Genomic DNA, 16452 nt, shown 5'->3' with positions numbered 1-16452 from the left:
CTCCTAAATATTCCAGTTTCAACTGTCAGCTGGGTTTTCTAAGAAAACAGAAATGTTTGGTAATGACAGCCACTCAGCCATGAAGCGGTAGGCCACATAAACTAACAGAGCGGGGTCAGCATAGTGCAAAGAGGTCAACAACTGCAGAGTCGGTCACTACTGACCTCCAAACTTCATGTGGCCTTCAGATTAGCTCAGGAGCAGTGCACAGAGCTTCCCAGAAGAGTTGAAGCTGTTATAGCTGCAAAAGGTGGATTAACATCATATCAAACCCTATGGATTAGGAATGGGATATCACTTAAACTCATATGTGAGTCAAGGCAGGTAATATACTGTATGTAATATAGTGTATGTGTTATTGAATTGATATATTTTTTGTAAAGTGCCTTGAGATGGTTGTTGTGAATTGGTGCTATGTAAATAAACTGAATTGAATCAAATATAGACAAGCCATGCCCTTTCTGATTTTTTTTTGTCATAACATGAACAATTTCAGCAGAACAGGTAAATACACAACAGGTCAAACAATAACCAAGAAGCATAAAGAAGAAAACACACCAAATAAAAGGCACCACATCGTCATCCTCTATATAATTTGCACTCCTGAGTCTGTCTATGAGTGGTTTCCATATCTTTATTAATCCATCACTGTTATACTATAGTGTGTAAGTTAGATTTTACAGTAGGAGAATTCTCAAATGCTCCTTATACCAGTCAGTCAATTGTTGGGGTATGTTGCAATATAAAGAATGGCCAGATGGCCTTCCTTGCACCATATGTACTTATTCCTATCATTTTTGGTGTTCTGTATGTTCCAAGTTCCATTTTATCTGCCAAAATGTAGTGAAGGGGTCATAATTCTATGCCATAACCAATCAGAGGTTACCTCACCCTGTACATCACAACAAAACTTCTCAATCTTTGCACATTTTCAAAACATATGCGTGCACACTACAAACTCTAAATTACATTTATTACAGGCCGACGAACCTAAATTACATTTATTACAGGCCGACGAACCTAACTCTAACCTACCCCCTCAGTGTTACCATAATGTGGAGCCTGTGCACATTCTGCACAGGATCCACATTATTTTAAATTGAGTCTCTCTGTGCACATTGCATATCAGTATATGCATGTTAGTATTTTTTTAAGACTGATGCCAAAGTGTGGTCCTCAATATGCCATTCCAAATCCATTTGCCATTATTTATGATCACAGTAACAGTCTAAATTTGACCCAAGATTCTCATAGACATGAGAGATAAATTTCTAATAAGGATGTCTTCTAGAAACAATGTCTTTGGGGCAATAACATTTTTATGTATAAAGTGAAACTCCTTGTTTTTGTTTAGTTTTTCCGTAATAATGTCCTTTTTCTCTCTCTCCCTCTCTTTTTTGGCTCCAGACAATGTCCGGATATATGACTCCAGTAGGATCAGAGGTGGTTGCTCTGTCAGAAATGAGAAGGGTGAGTTTTGTCTGTTTGGCTCTCTCCTGTATTTTTTGCTTCTTTGTTTCATAACTATGTATACACTTAAGCACAAACTTATTTCTGCCTTGGAAGGTTTAGATTCAAAATTACTTCAAACAAGAATTACTTTTAAAAATTTTATGTATGTATACATTTTGTTATAAAAATGGTAAAAAAAAAAATCAAATGAAAAAGTATACCCTTTGCAGTAATTAATATAACTGGCATTATGGCAGTTTCCTTAAAATTTCCAAACAGTTTGGAATACAGAACAGTTAAAAGGATCTTGCCTTGTCTCTTCATTAAACATCTGCTGCACCTCATCCTAACTTCTGGTACTGAGCTGAATCCTGGTCTAAGTGGTGTTCTGGTCAACATTCCAGGTTGAGAGCAGTGACAAATCTGAACAGTGCCTAACAGTCCTTCAACTTTAGAGCAAACTCACCTACATTAATGGTCCTTCAAGTTGGATTCACTGCCTTACCCTAGTAAAGACGGATGAAAATCAGGACTTCAGAAGTGGTGCACGTCCTAAACATCAGATTTGTCTCCCACAACGTTATGAAGATTATGAGCTCGATTTCAATGGTCTCAACTCTTACCAACACAAAGTGGATAGAGGAAGGATGGCTACACAGGATGGACTGGCCGAGAAGACCCCCTCACCTTGTCATATGCTTCCCCAACAGCTGCTGAGGCATCGATTCTCAGCGAACCTATCACACATTATGCAGGAGGGAGTCTGCTACGGTTCAAAGAGGAGCAGTCCAATCGCTAGTCCTTGAGGGAAGGCCGGCAAGGTTATGGAGACATCCTACCCCCCACAGTACCTTACCTCCCACCTCGAATGAAGCTATGGCTCTAAGATCAGAGTTAGAAGAGCTCCAGCATGAAAGATTACTCCTTCAGCAGTCACAGCAGCGCATTTCAGCAGACCTGGCACATTTAAGAGCTATACAGACCGACATGTTACGGATAATGAGTGTTGCCCATGAGGCTCAGCAAGAACAGCTTAAAGGAGCAGCATGCTTCCAGCCTTCTGACCCAACTGTCAATAATGAGGATGAGGAGTGGCCACCGCCACCACCACCTGCTTGACTGACTGAGGATGAGGAAGAAACACTGATCCTGGAACCCCTGGACAAAATGATGAGTGAGCTTCAGATTTTGAAAGGGGAGGCTCTGCTAACCAAACACAGTCAGTCATCAGCTCAACCAGCAATACAAATGGCCTCAGGTTATCAACAGACAAGGAACAACTATCAAACCAGCAGTCAGGTTCCTCTAGTAAACCCACTGCAGTACACATCAGCACATCCTTCAGCTACTCCCACTCCGAGATTTAGCTCCACAACCAATTACAGGCCTATGAGCATTCAGGCTGCTCCCCCTCAGCAACCAATACAGCAAGCACCTCTTCCGCAGGCTCCTCGTGCCCTCCAAGCAACCTCTCCAAATCCTGGGCCACCCTATCAGAGTTTCAGCTCGGATACAGCCTATCATGGTCCTCGTTCAACCATCCCTAACCAATTTCACAGAGACCCTGGTGAGTTTGCACACCTGAAGATGGCTCTGGAGAACTTACTACCACCTGACAGTCCAGAGGTTTTCAAATATCAAGTTTTAGTGGACTGTCTAAAGTTGGAGGATGCCAGATTGGTAGCTGAAGCCTACCTTCACTCTCTCTCCAGATTCAGTCACTGGTTGGCATGCTGAAGACGCTCAGTCCTGAGGGAGAGGTGGAGCTATACTGTGGCTCACATGTTGCTCGCCTGCTTAGTAAGTTACCCCCTGAGCAGCGAGTGGAATTCTGCAGATGCATGTTTAANAGCAGTAAATATTGTGCTAATTATCAGTATTGAACCAAAGAAAGCAAGGCAGATGCAAGCCTTTAAAATTGTGACGCTTTCTATGGGTCAGACAGACTGAAAAAATTGTAACCGCAGCTGCACTGGGGGGCCCAAACAATTATATTTTACACTCAAAAGTTCCTCTGTGTGTTAGTGGGATTGTATATGCTAAACCAACAAAAAGTATTATTTGTGAAGTAAAGAGAAAATTACCAGATCTAACCAGATTGTAGGAACAAGAGTTTAAGTGGCTTTGAAGATCTTTATAGGTGTATAGTTCTATATAGGGCTGCCAGTGTAGTCTACTTTAAATCTGACAACAAAATCTGTGTGTAAATACAATCTAACTACTACAACATATTTCCAGGACCTCAGGAATCAGACAATCAAAGCAGCCAATGATAAGTCCATTAAGGTCTTCAAGGTCTTCACAGAAGTTCTTGGATATCTGAAGAATGACGCTCTGGAAACCATCAAAGCCCAGGCCAAAGAGGGCGAGTTTAAGGCCTCTGACTTCACCTGGGTCCTAACTGTTCCTACCAACTGGGGTCATCCAGCTAAACTGTTTATGAGAGATTCTGCAACCAAGGTAATATTATAATTTCAGAGAGCAGCTTAACTCTGAAATGTTCAGAACAATGAGACTTTTAATTTGTTCTCCAGGCTGGTCTTGTAACAAAAGGAACAAAAGGCAAACTGATGTTTGTTTTGGAGTCAGAAGCAGCTTTGACCTGGAGTTTGAAGCTTCAACCTGATGGTTTCATCACACAGAACCACAGCAGAAACTCACAGGATCAGCCTGCAGGAGCAGCAGAACCTGATACCAGCTGTAACGGTACTGTGTGAATCTACAACCTCTGGCATACAAACATTGAACATTTAACAGGTTTTAGTCTGTTTATAGGACAAGGAATGACTGGATCCTTTACATCAGGGGTGTCCAAAGTGGGTCCTCTTGGGTCAGCATCCTGCATGTTTTAGTTCTCTCCATGGTGGTAGTAACAACCTCTTCAGCATGTCAATGTTCTTCTTAGACCTTCTAATGAGCCATCATTCGATGCAGGTGTGCTGAAGCAGGGAGAGAACTAAAACATGCAGGCTGTCGGCCCTTTGGCCCCCCTGCTTTAAATGATCTGTTTGAACTAATCTGATTGATAAACAATACCAATATACTTGTATTTGTTTTATGTTGGTTCTGAAATGTTTTAGACCATCAAAAGAATTTGATCAGTTAAATATAACCTTAGTAAATACAAATAATCATTTTAATTGCCAAATCACTGGTTGTGTCACACTTAGCAGCTAAAACTGCCATCAGTGGCCTCATGCATAAAGCTTGTGTACACACAAAAAATGTTATTTTATGCACAAGTCAGGATGTAGAAAAATTAACTTTGCGTCAAGGTTTGCGTAAATATACGCACACTTTTTCGCTGGCATGAAACTGCGGCAGCAACGCAAACTTTTTTCTGTGAACAAAATCAAACTACAAAGTGTCAAAACTCACATAAATACTCTGAAATTTGACGACATTCAGTGTTTTTTAGACTAAGAACCATCAAACCCGATGTGTTTTTGTGATTTTAATATTTTATTGTTTAAACATAAACCATGAAACTGAACCTATCCTCACCCAAACAATAAGCTAACACGCACACAAAATAAAGAGAACTAAAATAAAAGGATGTGAAAACCTCACTAGGATGTAACCCTAACAAATATATATCGTAAGTCATCGGTGAGTGAAATGCAGAAAAAAAAACGCAGTAATGTGATCTAAACTAGTTTTCTATTAGCTACGTTATCAAGTGAATACATTCACTATCTACTCATTTATATTAATATGATATAAATATTATTGCAAATAATGGACAGTAATGACTCTCACTCTATACCTGCCACATTTTTAGAGGCATACCTCTATTAAGGTATATCTCTGCTAAACCTGATTATAGCAGATGCACTATAATCAGGCACCTCTGCAAATGTCTAAACCAGGGGTCTCAAACTCAATTTACCTGGGAGCCGCTGGAGGCAGCGTCTGGGTGCGGCTGGGCCGCATAAAGGATTCCACAAAAAACATTTAAAAATATCCTCAAAAGTCATCAACATTTAATTATTTCTCCAAAACATGAACTGCAGGCTTTGGCTTTGACAAAGACATGATGAGGGTGTGAAAAAATTTAGGGTGCATTCACGCTGCAGCCTGAAGTGACGCAATTCCGATTTTTGTCAAATTGGATTGTCTTTGCCGGGCTGCAACATATAATGCGACCTATATGTGTTCTGCAGTCTGAACGGGCCAATGACCTGAAAGTGTCCCGCATGCGCTGTAGACTCTGCAGCTAAATATTATGGCATAATTGCAACAAAACTAGGAAGATATGTGTTTTGTCGATTGTACTGGAAAGAAATGACAAAATATCCGAACATCTCACTATGCTGGCCCATAGATTTTGTCCTGCCAAAATTTCTTTTTACAGATCTGGTGAGGGTGAAAAGTTTCACTCTAAAAATGTGACCCAAAAGTCATTTTTAATTAACTTACCCTTTGTACAAACTCTCTAAAATCTTTAAGCAATGCTCAACTGGGAAATTGGAAGAAATTATGTTTTAGCAAACTTTTGGTGATACTGAGGAAGTTGATATAAAACAGCAATAATGGAGAAAACATGTTGCTAACAGGCTTCTGATTAACACGCCTATTAGCTGTTATCTGGTTGTTTAATGGAGCTTCTGATGCAGATTCTTTGTTTCTACAGGCCCACCAAGAAGTCAGGTGGCAGTAGATATTGAGATGAAACAAGAAGAAACCATAGACCTGCTTAACCACCAAGACAGAAACGGAGAAGTATATGTTGTTGTCGACTGTGGAGGTAAGTATGTCACTCATGATTATTCAAACATTTGACAAGTTAAACACTAACCAACATTTTGATTTGTCATGATGGCATCTTTACATTGTGTGGTGTCTTGTATGACTGTATTGTGTTTTTATGATGTAAAACACTTTGAACTGCCTTGTTGCTGAAATGTGCTTTACAAATAATTGAATTTTAGAAGTTTGGAACCAACAGGACCGCGTTTCAAAAAGCAGGATAAATGAAAATCCTGAGTAAGTCCTGGGGTAACTCTGTGCATAACCTGGGCTTTCGGCTTCAGAAAGCCAGATAGCTGTTATCCTGAGTCAACTTACAACCGCAACTTAGTCCAAGGACCAACCCTGTTCAGAACCAAGATTGTTTGAGCAAATCCTGAGTTTGTCCTGTCGTTTTGCTGAAACCTGACACAAAGAAAGTGTCAGAAATGGTTTGTCCTTTTTTCTGGGGAGCCTGTTGGAGAGCAAATACTCTCCAGAAATCTCTGTTAGAGCGTGATCACACTGTGATTAGATGTTTTTTAATCAATCAGTCAATCAATCAAACAAGTTTATTTGTATAGAACATTTCAGCAACAAGGCAGTTCAAAGAGCTTTACTTCATAAAAAAGCAAAAAATACAGTTATAGAGAGTGAACAAGTAAAGCATTACATTTGATCAAGTGTCATTGTTACACATCATAATGTTAATTTAGCTCTGTTGCAGTTTTCTGGAAATTTGTTCCAGATTTGTGGTGCATGTGTTACCGGCACCAGATCCAGGGGAATCTGAGCCAGCATCAAGTGTCACACAGGGAGAAGAATCCTGTGTAACAACATCTGGAATCTTCACAATAAAATAAAAAATAAAATAAAATGCACAAATAAAATAATAGCCACACATTTTCAATTAAAGAAAAGAGAAAAAATATAATTATAATACAATTTAAATTCAATTAACAACATCTGGAGTCCTTACAAAGAAGGAAAACATGAAGAAAATCTGATCCTAAGTTAACATAACCAAACTGAGAAAAACATTACATCTACAAATACACAGTAAACAATGTTTGACTGTTACAACTGTCACAGCAGTTATAGAGGAGATTAAGCTTATCACAAAAAATACACATTTATGAGAAAGAAAATACTGCACCAAATATTACCAAATACCAATATGGCAATAGTGCCCAAATACAAATATAATAGTGACTGATTAAGTTATTTAAATAAATCCAAAATTACAAAGGATCCAAGAACATAAAGCAAGCTATCTACAGATCAAAGGTTAGTATAAAACTGTCCAAATTACACATATAAATTATATGAAACACTACAAATCTTAATATACATTTTAAACCAGTATTTTATGGGCTCATCAGGGTTGTCTTTTTTCAGACCTGTGGATCTCAGAGGAAGCAAGTTGCTATAATGTTACTCCAGTAAGAGCTCGTTTATTCTGAGCTGCGCATGCCCAGAGTCAGAAAACCCGTTCTCCCTGTTACACCCACAGTGGCACGAGAGCGCCCCCACTGGCAAGAAGCTGCATGCACACAACACATATGTATGAGAAAAAAAGCAGAAAGAAACAAAGACAGAAACCAAGACCAGTTCAAAAATAGGGGTTATTATTATTATTATTATTATTATTATTATTATTTTGTTTTTTTTTTTTTTTTTTTTTTTTAGTATTTTTCAACCCACTACACGTGGAAGCTGAATACTGATTCTCCACAGCTAAATGCTGTTCTGGGGATGCAGAGCAGAACCAGAAGACCTGAGAGGTCTGGAAGGTTGATACAACAGCAGATCTTTAATTTATTGTGGTGCTAAACTGATCAATGATTTATAAACAGTATTTTAAAGTCTATTCTCTGAGCTACAGGGAGCCAGAGTAGGGATTTTAAAACTGGTGTGATGTGCTCCAACTTACTGGTTTTAGTCAGAAAGTGAGCAGCAGCGTTCTGGATCAGCTGCATCTGGAGGATTGATTTTTTTAGGCAGACCTGTGAAGATGCTGTTGCAGTGATCAGTGCAACTAAAGATAAAAATGGATCATAAAGTGACATCTTCGAGATCATGCTGAGACATTAGTTCTTTAATTCCAGAAATGTTCTTCAGGATATAGAAAACTGATTTTTTAACTGTATTATATGGCCCTGAATTTGAGTCTGTGGCTCTATGGGTAGAGTAGTTGTCTTGTGATAGGAAGGTTGTAGGTTTGATTTCAAATTCCTCATGTCACATGTCAATGTGCCCCTGGTTAAGGCCCTTAACTCCATGTTGCCTACCAATCTGTGCATCAGTGTATAAATACAAATGGGTGAATGTGACTCTAGTGTAAAACGCTTTGAGAGGTCAAAATGGATGAAAAAGCAATATAAGTTCAATCCATTTACCCTTTACCTTATATACATCTATATCTATAAATGTATCTATATCTATAAATCATATGCGGTTTATATCTATACATAGATATATATGTAGATATATAGATACATAGGTACATATGTAGATATATGAAGATATGGAGAGGCTGTAACTGCTGCCAAAGGTGGATCAACAAGGTATTAAGAAAAGTTTGTGATACTGATGTAAATGTGATTTCTGAGTTTTCTATTTTGGTAAGTTTCCAATGATCTTAAAAGCCTTTTTCCTCATTGCCATAATGGGTTATTTGTGCATATAGTTTTGGGGAATGAAGTTAATACAGTTTTGAATGAAGCTGTTAACAACAAAATGTGAAAAGTGTGAATACTTTCTGGATGCACTGTGGATCTCAGAGGAAGCAACTTGCTTCCTCTGTCTTCCTCTTTTTGAGTTTTCAAAACAAGGAAGACAAGGTTGATTAATTTTACAGGAGACAAACCTAAGAAACCTTTCATTGACAGAAAAAATACCAAGACTTTTATCAATGTTATTTTTTGAGTGTTGAATGTGTAAATCCTTTTTTATTTAGATTTATCCATTAATCAATTTTCTTACTGTCTTTAAACAGATGAAACAATTGACTTCACTGTTCACAAAGTTCTGGAGGGAGGATCCCTGAAGAAGCTTTTTGAGGCCCCTAAGAACCACCTGGGAGGACAAACTGTGGACAGAAAATTTAAATTGTTTCTTAAAGAAATTTTCTCTAATGGAGTCTGGGATGAATATGAACAAGGTTTCCCCAGCGAGGTTCAGAAAATGATGTATGATTTTATTTCTCTGAAACATTTAGATAAAGATATTCAGATCCGTTGCCCATTTAACCTGGGGATGTTGGCTGAGAAACAGAAAGATATTGAAACTTTCTTTGATTCAGTGGAAGGAGCTTCCTGGGATGATGGATCTATCAGAATCTCCAGAGAGAAACTGAGATCTTTCTATGATGAGAGTCTGCAGGGAATCACTGAGAGTCTCAGAGAAATAGTAAAAAAACCCAAAAATCTCAACATTGGGTTTATTGTGTTAGTGGGAGGATTGGCTGAGAGCCAGATTCTACGTCAGCACATCACTGATCAGTTTGGACGTCAGTATAAAGTCCTGTGTCCTCTTAGACCCCAGGAAGCGATTCTGAAAGGAGCCGTAGAGCTGGGGAGAAACCCAGAGATGGTGGAGCCTCAGAGGAAACGTCCAGCTTGGTTCAATTTCTTTTGTGAAAAATTTAAAGAGTGAAAAATTATTTTCTTACTCTACTTTCACCATATTTTCTGGTAACCGTCTTCAGCATTTGGGAAAACAGCAGAAGGTTTTTTTTGGTCAGCCTCTTCATTAACACACTTAACACAGATGCATGTGTCATTGGATTTGATCAAATTAAGGAAATAAGAGGCATTTTGTCAGAATTAACAACCATCTGCTGCTGAAAATTGTTCAAACAATACAATCTGTACAGTTACTGTTTTCTGCTGGAGAACTATTGCATATAATTAAGACTTAGATTTATGTTAAAAGTAGCTACAGCCTCATAAAACTTTCAGTTGATTTATGTATCACTCTTTAGTGGCTAAACCGTTTGTATGTCTGGGCATAACTGATGCTTGAACTTCTTTTTAAACTTGATGTGACATGTTAAGATTGGATTTATGTTAATTTGACCAAAGTGATCTATAAAACAGGTTTAAAATACATTATTTGTACATGATTGTTATAATTAACCAATAAAAGTTTTACAAAACCCAATTGTTTGATGTAACTGAAGATGGAGATGATGAGGAAATGTCTTGATTCTGTTCTCTGGTTTTCCCTCTCAGTTGTTCTGACTACATGCAATTTCTGTAGTATGTATTTCACTTTGATTGTCAATAATTAGTTGTGCATCCATTAAACAAAAAATTGTGGAAATTGAAATTAAGAAAATAAATTAGCTTGATGGAAAGACAATTTTGAAAAAACATGTTTTTCTGTAAAACGTTTTTGCACTAGGAGATTGATTTTCAGCTCTATTGAAACACTTTCTTCTCATCGCACAAGTCATGTGATCAACAATCGGCTGTTACTACTGGTGAAAATGACAAAGAAAACAATAGGAGTAAGTAGTAAGAGGATGATGGTTTGTTTTAGTTTGTTTTCTGACTATGTGCAGCTTAACTCCACCAGGTCTCTCGTAGCATCACACAGTCCATAAAACATTGTGTGTCATTCCAGTGTGTTGAATCCATAACTCTTCTGTAAAATCAGCAACCATAATTTCCCCAATTATCGCCACATACATAACCATTTACAAGGGGATTGTCGCTTCAGTGTCTAAATTAGACACAAATGTCTTGTGTGTTTGGCTGATAGATTATGGCTGATTTATGAATATATCTCATGTAACTATGGTGCTTCATCTTTTGTCTATCATCAATCTATGGTTTTTTGCTTACCTTTTGTTTCAGGTTTAAACTTGGATTTTGGGGGATTTATGCCCTTGTTTAGTCAGTTTTGTTTTATTAAATCAGACTCTGTTCTTGACTGTATTTGGCTCCAACAATTTCCATTATGATATCACTAAAGTTTGTCATTTGGAAACATTTGTTCCTTCACAATCTGAAAGTGAAAATCTGCACTTAATAAAATGGTAGTTTATTATGTTTTCCATGCACATAATGCACATAGTGCAGCGTTATAGTGCAATCAAGTAACTGTTAGCTTCAATTGTTATAAAAAGGCTTTATATAGTAAATAATGCTTAAAAGAAAATGTACTTCCTAATTTAGTGCCTTTAAATTGGGTCTCTGTCTCTTTAAAATCTCCTGCTCTTTCTGAAACTCCGCCTTCAGGACATCATCACCACATGGCTCCTCTATTAACACTTTAACGTTTTTACCAGCATTTCAATGTGAAGTAGCTCCTATAATGAGCTCAGCAGATGCACAGCTCCACCAGATGTTTGCTAATATCTGCTGACTAGTCTGAAGGAGCTGAATGTGGGAGTCGCAGGGGAGGATTGCTCTGTGAGGTGGAAACTTGGAAACTAACTCTAAGGAGGCGCTACACCTCAAAGGTGTTTCTAGATTCATTCAGGCATTTTGCACAGCTGAATGGTTGCCATGGAGATTAAAGGATTTCTCAAACATGAAATCAACACTTCAGGTATGTTTTGGGTGATGAAATATCATTATAACATGATGGAAAACTCAATGAAGTCGATTTTACCAAATATTGACCCTATAAATTCAAAAACTAGTACAAAAGAAATAACAGCTTATACATACCAGACCTGCTGAATTACTCCACCTAAACAGGAGAGGCCCAGCAGCAGGTGACAAAAACCTTTTGATCATCTTTTTTTTTTAAAGTAACAAATGCTAGAACATTTAAAAGAACTTTGTTAAATTATTTTATCACATTAAGTGCTATAATTATACATTTATAGATGCAATTGTACATCCATGAATGAATTAACATGCTGCATTACTAAAGTTGTATAGCTGTTTTTGTCATAAATTATGTAAATTATGTTTTTATGATGTGGATTCTAGGAAGAGCAGCCATTGTTGAGGCAATGGCTACTCAGGATCAAGTTACACAATTTGATAATTTGAACCTGCAAGCAGCCCAAGTCAGAATAGCCAAAATCCAGATCTAACACAGAAAACAGAAATAAACTGATCTCTTTTGTTGTATCATGATCCCTTGGGGAGGAGTTTTAAACTTCACACCCCATCACAAAGAGGAGACAACAGAAGGAAGATAGTCTGAAGTGCAATAAACAAGGAAAAACAAGCAGAAAAGCATCCACAGCTTTTGTGAAACAGACAGAATGTCCACACCGCCCACTGTATCGACACGGAGAGTTTTGTTTCCACTGAGGAACCTTAATGATGTCTGATCTCTAAACAACAGTCTCACAATATCACAAGTCGTTATGTGATATTTATACACAATTCTATGCTCAGTAAAAATAAATGTCAGACATTAATTTGAGTATATAAATCTCTTTAGACTGAAATCTCTACATGTGAAACCAACCTTTCCAGTCTGAGCAGATAAACAGCAGGTAGGTGGAGCTGACAGGAAAAACAAGCTGTTTGTGCTCCCACTAGTATTCTGGTTTCATCCTGACTTGCAGAACATGATTCTACAATGGGTGACTCCTATGTTATAGCCATAGACTTTGGTACCACTTACAGTGGATATGCCTTCAGTATCACTACAACAGAGGAAGAAAGTGATCCCAAATTAAAGAGATGGGGAGCAGGACAAGGACTGGACACCCCAAAGACTCCAACCTGCATCCTGTTTGATGAAAATGGAAAATTTCTGAGCTTTGGTTATGAAGCCAAAGCAGCATACATCAACATGAGAGGAGAGGAAGCAAAGAGACATTATTTCTTTGGAGAATTCAAAATGGCCCTGTATGGTAAAGTAAGTAAAGATTTAAATATTTAGTTTTAATGGCTATATTATTTCTGTTCAGAGTTATTGAGCAACAAACATTGGGTAAATGTCTGTGTAGGTCCTAAATGAATAAAGGTATAATGTACAACTGTATATCATACCTTTATTTATACATCTGGTGGACAAGTAAGACCTTAATTTAGGAAGGTCTTACTAAATTAAAATCTTCTTTAGTTTAGTACATTAAGGAAGGTCTTAACTCCTGACTTTTCCACACAAACTAAAATCAAAGCTTATTGTGACTTGAGTATAATCGCAAAAAACACAATTTATAAAATTACATAACTTGCTGTTAATTGTTAGCAGAGAAGTTGAGCTGAAACTATTTTTGTTGCTGGAAATTACAACTTAAAGTAATTTTGATATTGGTGTCACAAAATAGTTCCCAATGTAAAACCAAAATTTTATCATAAAAGTAATATTATAAAAAAAAATATCTGTGGAAAATCTGCCTAACTAACAAACCAGGAAATGAAACCAGTGTGTTTGTTAGATTTTGGGTTATAGCTTCATTACAGTACAATAATATATGTAAAGTAATAAACCACTAAAGCTTTATAAAAATGTTACAATACCACTGAAAAAGTTCCCCAAAATACTGCATTGGATGATTTTATGTTATTTTCAATGACGTAGAAAAGAACTCCATTTTATACATGTTTAATCAATATTTTTCATATAATTGTGATCTTATAGGATCTTAACAAGGACCTTAAGATTAAAGCAACAAACAATAAGGAAATGACGGCTCTGAAGGTTTTCACTGAATCCCTGAGATTCCTGAAGGATGACGCACTGAGAACAATCGGTTCCACCACATCAGGTGTACCGTTCAAAGCCTCTGACTTCACCTGGGTCCTGACTGTTCCTGCCATCTGGAATCCTTCAGCTAAACAGTTCATGAGAGAAGCTGCAACTCAGGTAACTTCAGGATTCAGAGACCAACGAAGTTCTGAAATGTTCAGCATTGATTATATTATATTAATTTTCCAGGCAGGAATTATAACTGAAGGAGATGAAGACAAACTGGTGATCGCACTGGAACCAGAAGCTGCTTCAGTCTGGTGTAAGAAGCTTCCAGCTGATGGTTTCATCACAAAGAACCACAGCAGAGACTCTCTGGATCAGACTCCAGGAACTCAGTACATCATTGTTGATTGTGGAGGTAACTGACTATAAATATGATGGAGTCTATAGTAAATCTTTTCATAGTAACAGTATTGTTGTGGAAGACTATAACAAGTGATCTACAGTATATGGAAAGTTTTATCACATCTTGTGGGTTTCAGGAGGAACCATTGACATCACTGTTCATAAAGTCCTGGGTGGAGGAGCCCTGAAGGAGCTGCACAAGGCCTCTGGAAACAACATGGGAGGACAAACTGTGGACAGAAAGTTTAAAAAGTTCCTCAGAGAAATATTCACTGATGGAGTCTGGGATGAATATGAGGAAAAATATCCCAGTGAGGTTCAGAAGATGATGTATGATTTTACTTGTCTCAAAAAGGTAGATGAGGATATTCAGATCACATGTTCATTTAATCTGGGAAAACTGGCTCAGAAAAAGAAAGACATAGAAACGTTCTTTGAGTCAATAGAAGGAGCTTCGTGGAATGAAGGAGTCATTAAAATATCTAAAAAGAAACTAAGATCTTTCTTTGATGAGAGTCTTCAGGGCATCACTCAGAGTCTCAGAGAAATATTAAAAGAAGATCTTGACATTCGTTACATTCTCTTAGTGGGGGGGTTCGCAGAAAGTCAAATACTGCGGCAGCACATTAATAAAGAGTTTGGAGAAGAATATAAAATCCTGTGTCCTGTTAGACCTCAGGAAGTGATCTTAAAAGGAGCTGTAGAGTTTGGAAGAAACCCAAAGATAGTGGCATCTCGGAAAACTCGCTTCACTTATGGGGTGGCCGTGTTAAGACGGTTTGATGAGTTTGAACATAAACAAGAGAAGAAACTCACAGCTGATGGAAAGGAGTGGTGTCAGGACATTTTTAAAATACTGCTAGAAGAAGGTGAAGATGTGGGCTGGGATGAAACCAGAGAGCATCTCCTTAATGCAGTAGATCCACAACAGAAAGAGATGAGTGTTAGATTGTTTAAGACTGAAAGAAAAAACCCAAGATATGTAGATGATTGGGGGGTGGAAGAAGTAGGTTCATTTACAGTTAAACTCTGTGATCCTGAAAGAAACAAAGAACGAAAAGTGAAAGTGGAACTAAAGTTTGGCTCCACAGAGATAACAGCTACAGGGACTGACCTGAGTACTGGAGAGAAAAGGTCACTTAAGTTTGAGTTCAACAACTTCTAAAACATTTATAATATCACTGCAGCTGTTTACAGTTAAAAAGGAAGAAATGTTTGGAGGCTCTTTTACATTATAGGCCATGGTGCTTTTATCTTATTTGTAATTAATATCAGCTTGTTTTGGTGGCGCAGTTGGTAGAGCTGTTGCCTTGCAGCAAGAAGGTTCTGGGTTCGATTCCCGGCCCCAGTCTTTCTGCATGGAGTTTGCATGTTCTCCCTGTGCATGCACAGGTTTTCTCCGGGTACTCCGGTTTCCTCCCACAGTCCAAAAACATGACTGTTAGGTTAATTGGCCTCTCCAAATTGCCCCTAGGTGTGAGTGTGTCTCTGTGTTGCCCTGCGACAGACTGGCGACCTGTCCAGGGTGACCCCGCCTCTCGCCCGGAACGTTAGCTGGAGAGGCACCAGCACCCCTCCCGACCCCACTAAGGGACAAGGGTGTAAAGAAAATGGATGGATGGCTAGATCAACTTGTTTTATGTTCAGTTTCACATTTTCACTTTTCACATTTAGAAAATGATGAATGCATTGATTTGAGTATATTATTATTTAGCACAAACCTGTTTTCTGTTTTATAGCTTTGCTTTTGTCTTTGTCTTTTGCTTGCTGCAATGTATTAATAAATCATGTTCCAAACATCATGTTTGAAAAACTTTTGTCTTCTTCTCTTTTACCTCCATCCCAATTATACCAGTGGCACATTTGTAATAAGTTGTTCTTTTGGAAGTTTGGTTTTGCCAAACAAGGGGGATATCCACTTCTTTACTGATTAACTGTTTTATTACTCATTGATTCACATGGGAGGCTACCTTTTAATGTGTGTGCATCTATTTGTGTGTTTTAGTCTTGTATTTTTCTGTGATTAACTGCTCGCCTATCAAGATGTACTCTGCACCTCACCGATAGATGGAGATGAGAACCTCCAGACCAGGGGTCACCAACCTTTTTGAGACAAGGAGCTACTTCACGGGTACAGAGTAACACGAAGGGCTACTTGTTTGATACAGACATCAATTTTCTTGGTTCAGCCTTTATAACAATAATACATATATGTATATTTGATTACATGCTGCCTGATCATATTAATGTTAG

At 37.9% G+C, this 16452-nt stretch overlaps 2 protein-coding genes across 2 annotated transcripts; both read left to right on the top strand.

Moving 5' to 3' along the window:
• The first annotated feature begins 2700 nt into the window (after positions 1-2700).
• LOC106941361 (heat shock 70 kDa protein 12A-like) lies at positions 2701-10260 on the top strand. Its single transcript, XM_015024349.1, has 5 exons — positions 2701-3132; positions 3625-3912; positions 3987-4158; positions 6086-6199; positions 9179-10260. Exons 1-5 carry the CDS (start codon positions 2701-2703, stop codon positions 9835-9837), a joined length of 1665 nt encoding a protein of 554 aa, XP_014879835.1. The 3' UTR covers positions 9838-10260.
• Positions 10261-12676: 2416 nt separating this feature from the next.
• Positions 12677-15477, top strand: LOC106941362 (heat shock 70 kDa protein 12A-like). The gene is made up of 4 exons (XM_015024350.1): positions 12677-13014; positions 13744-13968; positions 14041-14212; positions 14337-15477. The coding sequence occupies exons 1-4, from the start codon at positions 12733-12735 to the stop codon at positions 15362-15364; spliced, it is 1707 nt and encodes a 568-aa protein (XP_014879836.1). The 5' UTR covers positions 12677-12732; the 3' UTR covers positions 15365-15477.
• Positions 15478-16452: the final 975 nt, after the last annotated feature.

The sequence above is a fragment of the Poecilia latipinna genome, unplaced genomic scaffold (assembly GCF_001443285.1).
Source record: "Poecilia latipinna isolate Pla-1442-1.1 unplaced genomic scaffold, P_latipinna-1.0 Scaffold3624, whole genome shotgun sequence".
NCBI classification, from domain to species: Eukaryota; Metazoa; Chordata; class Actinopteri; order Cyprinodontiformes; family Poeciliidae; genus Poecilia; species Poecilia latipinna.
This window is presented reverse-complemented; position numbering and strand designations above follow the sequence as displayed.